Here is a 14,185-nt window from a genome sequence, read left to right as displayed (position 1 = left end):
TTATTCAGTATTGCTACAAATATTATCAAATTAAATATAGTTGATAAAATGACTCATAAATAGCAGCAGTAGGTGATAACTGATAACGTCTTTTTTTTGACAAGATTTAAGTATGATTAATTGATTATATCCTGCCTAATTTCGATCTCAGCGACTGCCTGTTGGACTCGAGTTTTTTTTATATCGATGGCTGACTTTTGGGTTTTGATGTCCAGGTGGCCCGTAAGCTGGCCATGGTAGAGGCTGACTTGGAGCGTGCGGAGGAGCGCGCGGAGTCCGGCGAATCGTAGGTTTTCAATCTCGGACCCCCCGCACTTCATATTGTTTGGTTGCAAGGAAAATTAAATCAAAACACCTTTAAATTAGCAATCAAATTTGCATACCAAGCAATACAGAGCTAGAGGGGAATTCTGAGACAAGTTTTTGCGCCGTTCTGCATGGTTGTTGATTAGAATTCCTAACGCACCGTAACCCGACCTACCTACATTGGTATTTTAACATAGGTTTACTGTTTTTTATTGCATGTCCCATTCTAGGTCGAGCCGGCGTACGAGACATTTATTTTTACATTTAATTTGCATCGTTAAGTGTCATCGCACACGGCTTTTTGCATTAATACAGCATAGATAAAGTTGCCCCAGAAGATTGCGTGTTAACATCAGTTCAGTAGTACATACTCAGAATACGTTGCTTTGCTGTATCTTTGCATAAAATTGCCATGTGCGATGGCGATAAGGTGTTGTTCCATTAAAGTGGCAACACCGCCTTTTTTTAAGTACCTACGGTCCAGAGTCATTTACGTCCGTAACTGGACTTAAATGACACTGTGCCGATAGATAACCAAAACAAGGGTTGCCCCATCTCATGGATATTTCTATGCGTTAACTATCATGTCCATGTGTCGACTAAACTTCTTAAGTGTGTGTACGGTAGTGGCTGTAGGCTAGGCCAGGAAATATGTGTGGTATAGGGCAATTTTGTTTTCAGATATGCACGGCATTACACCAGAATTACTGGCCGTATGCGTGCCGCACATATACAAGCGCACACATCACATAGTAATAACTTTAAAGCACTAGATAGCACATAGATATTTTTAATAATGTTTACAAAAAGTAAAATTTAGAGCTAAATGTTTTGGGACAACCCTCGTTTATTCTTACGCCGCCGCCCTCGACTAAGCTTGTGTTTTTTTCGCTTCGCTTTCTTTTTAGCATCGGCGATTCCGTCCTAGCACCTTTTATATGTTAAATCGCCGAGCCTAAAACCCTTCCATCTAGCATTAACCCCATCCTTAGATCCACGTCCTTTGCACATGACTTGGCGCATAGCACCGCCACTGCACACAGCGGGTCGAGAGCGGCGCGCTCAAACGTAGCATAGTGTGTGTTGTGTGTGCGTGTACTAACGCGGCCGGCCGCAGGTGGCGCGCAAGCTCGTTATGATGGAACAGGACCTCGAACGCGCCGAAGAGCGGGCCGACCAGAGCGATAGGTAAGTGGAAGATACACTTATAACCGACCTTATGTCGATGGGATAAGGTTGAAAGTTCATTGTGTCTACGATGTTACGGTTTATACGCCTTAAAAATACATTAATACATTATGCACCGAGCTACAATAAAATATGGGTAAAAGCTCAGAAGGTGCAGTGTAATGTGTTAAATTTTGAAAGCAAGTGTTCTACATATTTATGCATACAATTTTACAAGTTGAAACCGGTGACAAAATGCAGATATTATTTTTATGGCGTGTGGATCGAGAAATGCCTTCTGCATAAAATTGAATTGTCGTGTCATGACACAACAAATTGAAGACATAACCAAATTTCACGACGCGCAATGGGTAACAGCCCAAATAGGGAACAAACCATTTAATTTATAAAATAGTACAGTAGTTTTGGATCTACGAACTCCTTAATAAAATTAGCATTTTAATGTAGTATTAGTAAAAACTATTTTCCCCTCACTAGCTCGGAAAGCCGTCTTTTATCCTTTAAAACAAGCGGGGAAAAACGCATTTTATCCACTAGTGGGGAAAGTAATTTGACCTTGAATGGAGCGTGTTTAAGTAGCTTGACAGATAACAAAACGTAAAATGAAATAAAACTATGAAAACGGATTATATCGCGTATATTGAATTTATAATACATCCCGACGTTTCGAACTCACGGGTGTCACCCGTTGACCACGAACGCTGTAAAGAGTTCGAAACGTCGGGATGTATTATAAATTCAATATACGCGATATAATCCGTTTTCATAGTTTTATTTCATGAGTAACTATCGCGGTAACCGAAGACAATATTAAAACGTAAAATGCTCATAATAATGGTTCGTTCGATATTAATTATCATTAAATAAATGGTTTGAGAATCTAATAAAAAATACCAAATTTAGCTTTATTTAATAATTTTAAGTCATAAACCTTAAGATTCCATAAGAAACGTTAGATTTTTTTATAATGATGTTAAATATAATTCTGAACGCACAAGTTGAGTCGATGCAATTTCAAAACGCATCGTTGACATTTCATACGTCAGAACAGAAATGTCAACATTGTCAACAAATTTTTTACTTAAAAACACTTCTCACCGACTTACGTAAAAATCAGAATTTCCAGTGTTTTCTGTTATAATATCGTACAAAAATAAGTGATTCCAGTGATGAAGATGATCTAACGCCTGTGGATGTTGCACTTTCCTCGCTATAGTGAGGGGAAAAGTTTTGTGTTACACACGGGTGCAAATGTATTTTACTTCTTGTGTGTTGAAACACTCGCTACGCTCAGGATTCTATAGTTGAACCACTCGCTTCGCTCGTGGTTCAACTATAGAATCCTTTCGCTTGCTCTTGTTTCAATTACACACTCGCAGGTAAAATACAACTTTGCACCCTTGTATAACAAATAACTATTAAGATGTTGTATTGAAACGTATCTTTTTTTATTTTTTCGCTATATAAATGCTTAGATAATTAAACGAGAATGTTGCGTGTTCGTTATTTTCACTTTAATATGGTAATAAAAAGCAAAGATTTACGATAAACATACGATCGATTAATGTAATTAAAATGACGTAATTGTTATAAATTAAAGGATTTTTTAATTTATCTTTGCTTTGAAGCAAATGCATGTTCTAGTTCAGTTGGTATTTATTTTTATTGAAGCATTCTCGTGAAAATGAATGTACAAATAGCAATCTTAAGGCCATGTAAAAAAATATGTATCATTCGGCCATAGGAAAGAGAAATATACATTTTTTCTAATACAGCAAGTACTGTAAATTTGTTATAGATGTTTAAATGAAAATAAATGCCATCGTTTTGTAAATAAATATTCAACATTAACCAGCACGCTTTTTGATGCCACTAGTTTGTATTTGCTCTAGCTAGATATTAAATTCAAATATTTAGGTCAGGACGTCCTTAATTGTTATTGATTGGTAGCCCTTTGTTGTGAAAGAGTCTCTATGATATCAGTGAATAGAATGTACAAGAAAAGGCATCTTTATATCACCCTTAATTTGTACCCATACAGTTCGTGGTTTTGACAACCTACCTGATAATGTTACGTATATGTGCCATTCTCAATCAAAAGGGTACTTATTGTCGGTTGTCAATAAGGCGTTATTTCCATCTAGCGTTAATTTGAAATCAACCTTACCTTTTGGTTGAAAATGTCACATATTTTTAATCACTTAACGGAATTTAATCTACAAATGAAACATAAAAACAATAATGTTGTTTTCAACTAGCAAATTTTCCCTGAGTTTTCTGGCACGGCCGAAGCCACCCAACCCTTACGTTATATCTGTATTCTAAAGTAGCCATAATTGCTTCATTGGGGCACTTCTTTAATACTAGACTAGTGCCTAAGAGATCTTTCAAATCTTTCTCGAATTAGAACTTTCAATAGGACACGTGACATGATATTTTCTGATGTGGCTCCTAACGTTTCCAGCAAAATCGTCGAGCTTGAGGAGGAGCTCCGCGTCGTCGGTAACAACCTGAAGTCCCTGGAGGTCTCCGAGGAGAAGGTATCTTATTTAATTATCTTAACCAAACCTTGATCTGCATAATCTATACAAGTATATCTAAGCGTGCGTTAAAGACAATGTGTATTCTTATAGTATGTCAAATTATTGTACCACTCTTAAGTAGGTATAAACATTGAAGGTTGAATTTAAAAACTATCAGAGGACTTTTAATAACTTTTTGTTGTTGATTCTACTAAATACTACTTAAATTTAAAATACAAAAATGGAGTAAATAAAATGGTAAATGACTATATAACATTGAGAGCACCTGTTTGATATCTTTGTGCAGTTCATTTATAAAATTCTAAGATCCTGTAGCATCTGCAACCGATAGCTACGCAGCGCAACGAATATGTAAAATAGGTCACATCACAGCCGATCAACATATTTGTAATTCGATAGTCGGATATAGCACAGGACAATGATCTTCAGTTAGTATTAACTCGGACTGAAATCTTGTCTTTAATGCGCGCTTACACTGCCAAAGTACCTGAGGTAGGTTTCCAAACGCGGCTTCTTTATATTAACTGAATATATACCTAGGAAAATTTAATTGCACTGAAAATTAAATAAGTAATACGATATAAGACATATAATTTTTGAATCGGATTTAACTATTTACATTATCGGCAACTTTTTTTTGTAATGCAATAAAGGCGCAGCGTTTCGAAATCTGCTCGACCGGAGCTCTAATGTTGTTGTTAGAGGCTCTACATGAATTCACCCAATAAAATATTGTTTTTTCATCTCGCCGGTGGAAACACTTTGTCTTTTGTCCAATGTTTTGGACTAAAGTAATTTCTGAAATGTCCTTTAATAATGTAAAATGTTAAGATTATGATGCACCAACCAAAATTTTATCAATTGGAGGTCTTATAATAGGACAAACGATTAGGATTAACCTTAAGTCCTGACATAATATTTGTAGAACGATTGTAAATGCAGACATCATGTGTAAACTAACTTGTTAGGTTATTTCAAATAGAGGAGTTCAATAACAGCTGATAATTTAATACAGGCCAACCAACGCGAGGAGGAGTACAAAAATCAGATCAAAACCCTCACCACCCGCCTAAAGGAGGTGTGAATGCGACCAGACCGTCGACTGATCGCTTGCCTAACTGCATACTGCCTCACTGTAGTGTGTTTTCTATGCCTGATTCACAAATGAATAATAAAAATGTACAAGTTTGATTCGGCGTCAAAAACGACGCGTAACCATTCTGTCTGATATGCGTATTGACCACATGGTGCGTAAGCAATGTCAATCAGGCATAGAACGTAGTGCGTCTTAAAACTTTTCGTATTACGTTACCCTCCTCTCACTTTTTATTTGGATGTTGTTGTTTTCTTTCTCTAGCGTTCTAATCTAGTGTATATCCGTTGTTTTCTACGCGCGGCGTTGCCAAAAACATTGTAACATAAGGCAACGCTGTGTGTGCATGAAGTTTCGTTTTCGTGTTGTGTTTTTTCGTTAATAAGTAACAATCGCAGGCTACGCAAAGGGAAGAGACGTTCGAGGGGCAGGTCAAACTTCTGGACGCCCAACTGAGAGAGGTAAACCGCGGTCTGAGAGTAGATAGCGGTTGCGGTTGTAGATAGGATCATCCATCGCCATCATGTTGGGGTTGTAGTTGCTTTAAACTGTGTGAAGTGTGACTTAGGCGAATGCCACGCTACTAGTCGAGGGACCCTCGATCTTTGTTTTGGAGATACATGAACCTAGCCGCCGCCATATTATTAAAGTTCCGCTCTCATTTTAAAACGAAATTCTGAAATAACATGAATTTTGAAATGAACATTCAAGTAACATGTATCTGAATTTCGTTGCTAGATATTGAAAGAAATTGGAACGAGTAGAAGTTGTACATACAAATAATCTAATCGCTCAAAATTTCTTTGTATTACAATTTCTAGCAATGAAAACTAGTACCTGACATAGTTAGTTTATGTAAATGTTGATATCAATTTTCATGTAATTTAAGCATGTCCTTTCGTTTGTATGGGAGCGGCCTTTTGGCAGCGGGTTCGCGCGACTCTTTAAAAGTTACTGCTAAATATGCGTGGCATTCTGGTTAGGATTCAACGCTTTCGTAACAGAGTTCTTCATACAGTTTAAAGCTTGTCCTTAGGCTAGGTATGGTGTAGGCCCGAGCAGCGGTTGGTGCTTCATCTATATGTATGTACAGGTCTATCCTCTGTGCAATAATTCTATCCCCTATGTATGTCTTGAGCCTGTATTGTGACTGTACGCTTTACGTTCCTTTAGTCGTGCTTGTCTTCTCCAGATGTCATGATTTATTTTCCAAGTGTCTTATTAATATTTTTATTTTATTTTTAGTGAAGGACTAAACGTAACATCTTAGGGTCAATATCATAAGCGTTTTAATACACTTTTTTTCTTTGAATATAGTTTTGACGAAGTGATTCGACATTTTGAATTTTTATGTTATTTTTGGTTGTTTGGTAGAGGAGCCTGAACAAATCAGAAATATCATCAATTACCGTCAAAAATGTGTCCAAAGAAATTTGGTGGTCGTAATGCCCGTGATGTTGACCCATTAGTCCCATTACTAACCAAGACCAGACCAAGCTAACTCTGCATGGCATTTGCAACGACCAAGTATGGCAATGTCATCATTAATGTCAAACTATGAAAATATGACGTTTATAATGTTATTCCACACTTTGTGGTGTTCATGTTAGTGCAAAGTTAGCTTAGACGGACTTTAGACACCTTACTGCCATGCATACCCTAAAACCCCACCCCACACTAGCGTCTTTTGAGCGTCGGTGTTTAGTCATCGCTATGGAAAATGGCGTCGCTGCGCAGTTGCGCCAACCTTGCGTCGAGCAGCAGCCATAGAGTTGACTATATCCGACGCTCGAGAGACGTTAAAAAATATTGACACATTGGTGGCCCTAGGCCCTAGTTTTGGGACTGGTAAAACGGTCACGACATCTGAAAAAGTCAGGTCGGTACAAGCGAATCGTACAATCGCAACGGGCGTGCTCGAGCTGTGAGTAAATACCCGTGTGTGTCAGGCGATGGCGTCCCGTGAGCACGTGGAGGATAAGATCCACGGCCTCTCCGCTAAACTGTCGCAGGTGAGTCGCGGGACATGGGACAGAGAAACATCTATACAACCCCTGTTATCTTAGCTAGGTTGCGTATAGCTGTTACTCTGCTTCTTTCAGTGATGGAGCGCGGTGAAAATCGACCAATGATAAAATTGTATGGCTTCTCCATACATCCTCTGACAGTTCTTCGATATAAAAAAGTTGGATTTGAACTTGTGAATTCGAAATTGTACTTTTGGTGTAAACGTTGAAAGAGTCGTGTTCATTGAGTAAATATGATAAAAAATTTAGACAGAGGTTCATCAGTCACTCTGTGTATGTTAACGTAATCCTTATACAAAAGACAAAGATATGGGAGAATTTTTGTATAGAAAAACTGCCAGAAAATCATCTTCTTGAACATTTTTTTTTTCTATATTTCTTATTCAAATAAAGTATTCATTCCTAGATATAAGCATCACATCATGATCATATTTTGTAGTCACATTACACAGTATTTCAGTAGTGGGTAACGGTATATTGTTGTCTAGTTAGTGACCGGCGACATAGCTGCTTGCGGTGAAGGTAAATGCATGAGTTGTGGTGCTTCAGCTTTCTATAACAATGTGTTATTTGTTTTTATAATTATAATTTTAATGAATTTTAACTGTTTTAAAAGTCTATTACTCGGATTTTCGGTAGCAAATTGTATAATGTCTCTTTATTATAATTATTTAGATTTATAATAAAGTTGCCTTGTCCGATGTTTTCTCATTTTAACTTTATTGATTAGTGTGGGGACAAGTTTAATCGATAAATTTCGCTAGCATAAATTGTTGATGCCTATTTATCGAAAATAATTTTGGAGAATATATCAATGTCAGATACATGTTGTTCATGTTTGTAGGCAGAAATAAATTAATCTTACGATTCAAATAATTAATTTATTCTGCAATTAAAGATTATTAAAACTGCCACCGAATCCGTTGGGTCAAAACATAATTAACTAAAAAAGTTTGCATGTTTTTGGTGAAATAAAAAGAAAGCAGTCCAATTTATAGTAATTAAAGTTAGTGAATGTTTAATTCAATTACGATTCTGTATCGTTTTTTCATTAGATTTTTGGATTCTTGGTAAAATTGGACAGTTTTCGCCATAAGGTCAGAAACTTACTTTTTTTAAATAATTGCAGGCTGAAGCCCGCGCTGAGTTCGCTGAGCGCTCCGTGCAGAAACTCCAAAAGGAGGTCGACAGGCTCGAAGGTAATATATATTCCTGTTACAAATATATTAGAAACTGTATAAGAAACGTCGGATGACATTTTGATAAAGCATTCTGGAATATATATAAAAAACAAGTTCAAGCCACGAGAAAATAATGTAAGGGGTCCAGTTATTTTGTTAGTCAAACTTTTTTATTCTGTCTTATTCTGACATATGCCTGTATCGGTTTTCTTAGATCGCGTCAATAAGCAAATTTTGGTACACTAAACCAGATCGTTATCATGGATGCTTCGTCAAAATGTTTATATATTTAAAAAAATCTAGGTAAATGAATAATATGATCTACCAATTGCTAGTTTTCAAGGTTCTCCAGATCTATTACACTCTACTGCAGTACGGTTAAGTCAATTTAAAGTACCTCAAGTCAAGTTATAACATGTTTGACAGAGCTTGATCATTAATGCACAGTCATCAGAACTGGCTTTCTTCTTGACGCAAAGCTAAGCTCAGCTATAGACGTAAAGCTTATTTACTTACTTCATTGCGCTATTAATTACTGATTTTATTTAAATCATAGTAACAGTTTTTTTTTTATAATTTTATTTTTTAAGCATTGTCGATCACACAGTTGTTACTGGCACATGAGCAAGAAAAAAATAACATAACATAAAAGTGTAGTTTTGATAGTATCGATATCGATATGGCATTATTGTTTTGTTACAAAACGTATTTTATAAACACCCAAAAATCCATTTTTGAATATACGCATTACTAGAATTAGAACTTGTTCTTTGCAAAGATGTGACCGAAACGATTGTGTGTTTGACTTTAATTATCAATATTAGAGCTCATTTACAAAACAACCTTGAACAACATGGTACTTCAATCATAAATCTTAGATACTATGCGAAAAATTTGTAGGTGAGCTCTGATACTTAATTACACAATTTAGCATGTCTTTGTGTTAGACTGCTCGGTCGTTGTATTTATATAGTAAAGCATGGATTTTGATTTCTGTTGTTTTTTCTTTGTTTTTAATTCACATATTTTCTGTCGTTTGGTGACTATTTTCATACTTTTATCGAACTTTAAGTGCACCCTTCTCCTTCACACATATACCTAAAGAGATTGATGCATTTAATATTTTTTATTAGTTTCTTTTTCATTTAAACTCAATATGGACTGGAAAGCAGCGTTCAATGCAACGATGATTTAATATGAAATAAAACTATGAAAACGGATTATATCGCGTTTTCATAGTTTTATTTCATGAGTAAATATCGCGGTAACCGAAGACGATGATTTAATAGTTCAGATCATATCGCTATAAAGAGTGAGTGAGATCTAACAAATTTTGCCGCTCTGATAACCCGATATGTCACCACGACAGATAATGTTTGAATGTGTTGTGTGTTCTGACCGTGGCCGCGTCGCCTTGCAGACGACCTGGTTGCCGAGCGCGAAAAGAGCAAACTCCTGCAGGAGGAGATGGAGGCCACGCTCCACGACATCCAGAACATGTGAACGCGTGACCGCCGCGCGCCCGCCCGCTTATCGATATCGATTCCAGATACGCTAGCGCGCTTTCCCAACCCTACAACTGTCATTTAAAAACGGAACGCGCGCTAGTTTTTTTTTTTTTCAACGGCATAGATATTATTTTATATTTTTGACTAGAGAATCGATGCCCGCTGAGCTGGCCGGCGCCTAGATGTTACTAGCTATAGAGTAATTGCCAGCCGCTTCTATTGTAACGTCGAGTGTTCGCTACGACACCACTGCCATGTGCAATTGTTTTTAATTTGATACACAAATTTACTAATATTTTTTTTTTGTTGAGAAGTGTACTCGTAAATCCTCATTTGTTTTAGTCATTATTTATCGAGAGTGACTGATTTAGCCGATTGCGGCCGTTGTATGCAGCTTACTAAGATCTTAGTTGATCTTACGGCACTCTAGTTCTAAGGGAAAATGTTGACATTCCAAAATGGGGACCAAAATGTTAAATACATTCAGCATTTGTCATACTCTAAAGTCATTCCAGTAGCGTAGAACAAAATAGATACCAACGTCAATGAAATAAGATTTCCACAGTAACTTATGTATTCAGATATCGACTTTAGCAAGTCTGTTTGCAATTCAATGAGCTCTTACTTAATTTTAGAGAAGAGATTAGATGTTTTATTTAATGAGTGATGGTAAGCATACGATATTTATAAGAATATACTTGCTATGAAGTATTTTGATATTCTATTTTGTTTCGAGTATGATTTTTCTTGTGTCATAATTTGAGTTTGTTGCTATTTATTTAAATTAATCGATGAAATTCACCGCACCGTGTCGCGATTTAGGTTCGGCGCGTCGAGTACCGCCCGCCGTTCATTACATACAAATACTTATAAAAATGTGAAAAATATAAAATTACGTTCGATAAATCGAGGGGAATCCGTCTTTCTAATGTTATCGATTAATGAAATGGTAGATAAGTTCGTGAGAAATAAATTAATGAATTTAAGAGTATTCTAACAAAAGTGTTTATAAATATATATTATCATTATTTTTAACTCGGTGTTGTTTTTTTGATACTAATCCGTGTGCTCCTTCTAACCTCCCTTTCACTAATATAATCGATTCTATCAGCTATAAATAAAATCATTGTAATTATTCATATCATTTGTGATCCATCAACGATTCGGAAGAGGAATGATCAAAAACGAAATCATCACGAAGAAGCATCGAACGTACATTGTCACGAGGCACGGGGCATGGCCCGACCCTATCCTATGCATTGTTCGTTATGGGCATGACTCGGCCGCTACCCGGCACTGACGGCTCGGCCTGCCGCAGATGAGGTGATCAACGAGAGCGAGCGCGTCAACGACATGGGGCTCGACCTTGACGACTCGTTCGTGGAGATCATCCCGGGCGTCGACCCCTCCGACCGCCAGATGATCGCCATCCGCGCCGAGCGCGCGCGCCTCGCCGAGCTCGCGCGCATCGAGGCCGAGCGCATCGCCGAGGCCAAGCGCAAGGAGGAGGAGCGCATCGCCGAGATCGCGCGCCAGGAGGCCGCAAAGCGTGCCGCCGAGGAGGCCGCCGCGGCCGCCGAGGCCGCCGCCGAGGAGGACCGCATCCGCCTCATGGAGGAGGCCAGGATAGCCGCGGAGCTCGCCGACGTCGAACTCCAGGCCCGGCTGGCCGCGGAGCGCCAGCGTAAAGCGGAGGAGGAAGCTTTCCAGGCGGCGGCGCTGTCGAAGGAGGGAATTTTCGAGCGGGAGGGCTCAGTGTCCCATCTTACGCAGACGAGCGAGGAGGATCTCGAGGCCGCTAAGGCAGCGGCGGAGGCGGCGGCGTTGGCTGCCGCTAACGCGCCACCCCCGGAGCCGGCCGCCGCGCCGGCCGAGGGCGCCGCGCCGGCTGAAGGCGCTCCGCCCGCCGAGGGTGACCCCGCCGCGGCGCCAGCGGAGGCGGCCCCCGCTGCCGAGGCCGCGCCGCCGTCATAAAATATACTATTTGAATCTATATAATCAAACTGCGTCGTAACAATTATAATGTGAATTCTATTTTTTATCGTCAAATTAAACGAAAAACAAGCTATAGCTGATGGAATAGTATTTCAATTATCTTTAGTGTCCGTGTTGCATGCGTGTGCCACTGACGACCGTGGGCTGATCGCGTCGGTTTGTGCAGACGACCTGATATCGGGCAAGGAGATGTTCCACGAGATCGGAGGGGAGCTGGACAACGCGTTCAACGACCTCGGCCTGGAGGCCTCGCCGCCCGTACACGGGCCTCTCCACGCCATCCCCCCGGCCACATGCGAGCTGTGCACTTGCTGCCATTGACCGACTTGCCAAAACACTTTCTCATACGCATTTAAAGCTTATAAACCTTACATACCCATATAATTATCAAAGCTTCTACTAAATTCTAAAACCGCATGACCGATTGACTTTCGAGCGAAACGCTTGAGGTAACAGCAAGACCGGCGCATGGCTTCGGAATAAACAGGATCACGACATGTAAGCACTCATTTTCTTTTTTCATACGCTGCTAATAAATTCAATACTTGACTTGGAGAAAAGATACCACTTTCAGAAATATGCGCCTACGAAATTAGTAGGCGCAATTGTGGATTAAGCAGGAAATTGCTAGTACAAAATTTCTAGGCGTCTCATAAATTCTTCCAATCTAAGATTGGCAAGATTGCTAAAAGTAACGTAAGTTTGTTACTGTACCTATAGCGCCAATAAATATAAGCGTATATACGCTATCAAAGTAACTTTCATGCTTCAAGTAAGGTCTATAGACTGCTCAATGATAAATAAATGACGATGAAAGGGAAAAAGTCACCCATATTTGTCTTAATTTACGACTAATATCTCTTAAAATGTACAGACGAGCTCGTCGCCGAGAAGGAGAAGTACAAGGACATCGGAGACGACCTGGATACCGCGTTCGTGGAACTCATCCTCAAGGAATAAACGAGCCAAGGCAACTCCATCTGCCCGCGATTCAAATTATCTGTATAAACGTATCTTAATTTATATTTTATACTCCTGATTTTAAAGTATTACAAACCATAGGTTTATGGCGGTATTTATTTTCGTTTAATTTAATAAATAATTTATTAATTATCTCTGTTGTTTTATTTATCTACTTACTGATCAGATAGAAGCCTTCGAGGTTAGGAGGATATAGCTTCGAGGTTATATTAATTCAAAACGATTTTATTTCGTGACATGACATTGACGATCCTTTGAATAGGGGTATTACTGCAATGTTCTACCGCCAGAGAACAGCACTGGCGCAAATTGTAACCCATACAGTAACTTATATAATTGGTCAAGCAAATCTTGTGCAAATGTTCTTGTGCAAACAGTTTTTTGGCGGTTTGCTTACAGAGGCCTACCGCGAAACGCAAAAATCGAAATGTCGTTATCTGCCTCTTTATCGCTCGAATATGCAAGTGTTTTGCGTAATATCCCCTATAAATATGTCATGGATTAATAGACAATTCAAGTGGCCATCGGACATCATTGTATATCTTGATATCTAGATGTAAAGCTCGCTCCAGACTACGCGGCGCGAAGCCGCGAACGTGAGTGTGGAGTCGATTTCGCTGATTAGCGAACTAGACTCCACACTCGCGTTCGTGGCTTCGCGCCGCTATTGGAGGGACCTTCACAAAAACGACCATTATTGAAAGCTCTCTTGCAATGTGGCCGTTTACGAAACGCGAATAGTCACAGAAAATATACTTGTAGTTATGCATTTGTAAACTAATTCTGCCTATTGCATTCCTTGATGTTCATATATCTTACACTTTCGAGCTAGGACTTTAACCTAAGTTTAACCCTTAAGGGGCCCACTGACTATCAGTCCGCCGGACGATATCGGCCTGTCAGTTGTTCGGAACTGTCAAAGTTTTGTTCTAACTGACAGGCCGATATCGTCCGGCGGACTGATAGTCAGTGGGCCCCTTAAAACCACTTGACATTCCTTTCTAGTAATTCGATTCCGAAATGGCAAAATTGTAAACAAACCAATGAACCTTTAAATATTACCTAGTAAATAATAACTTTATAAACGATATTGGCTCTACCAATGCTTTAAACTAAATTTTAATTAAAATCTCTTCATTAGGTAATAGGTATCCATATTTCAGTAAACGTTAGGTACCTATTGTGCCAGATGTTACCGAAGTCAGCCATACTTGTTTACAGTTTTTGCCTTTTATTTTCTCAAACCTTTCGAGTCAAATTAAATATCCTCATTTTACGTGACCAAAGTAGCTTCTTTTAGCACCCCTAGGTTTTGTTTTATGCTTTTAGTTATTTATTTATATTTATCATATCATATCATATC

The 14,185-nt window shown here is 38.8% G+C and overlaps 1 protein-coding gene and 1 long non-coding RNA gene across 39 annotated transcripts in view; one reads left to right on the top strand and one right to left on the bottom strand.

Annotated features, from left to right (window-relative positions):
* Positions 1–14,185, bottom strand: part of LOC134748928 (uncharacterized) — a 448,425-nt gene that overhangs the window by 134,797 nt on the left and 299,443 nt on the right. The window lies entirely within an intron of this gene.
* The window catches only part of LOC134748901 (tropomyosin-2), a 37,874-nt gene that overhangs the window by 22,097 nt on the left and 1,592 nt on the right, over positions 1–14,185 (top strand). For 5 of the 38 annotated variants that reach the window (XM_063683744.1, XM_063683746.1, XM_063683737.1 and 2 more), the window contains 5 exons: positions 216–286; positions 3,959–4,034; positions 5,053–5,115; positions 8,287–8,356; positions 11,165–11,921. In XM_063683744.1, the coding sequence (XP_063539814.1) occupies positions 216–286; positions 3,959–4,034; positions 5,053–5,115; positions 8,287–8,356; positions 11,165–11,820 (936 nt within the window). In that variant the 3' untranslated portion in view covers positions 11,821–11,921. The other 33 variants (XM_063683760.1, XM_063683761.1, XM_063683768.1 and 30 more) reach the window with 24 other exon arrangements.

This window comes from Cydia strobilella, chromosome 17 (assembly GCF_947568885.1).
Source record: "Cydia strobilella chromosome 17, ilCydStro3.1, whole genome shotgun sequence".
NCBI classification, from domain to species: Eukaryota; Metazoa; Arthropoda; class Insecta; order Lepidoptera; family Tortricidae; genus Cydia; species Cydia strobilella.
This window is presented reverse-complemented; position numbering and strand designations above follow the sequence as displayed.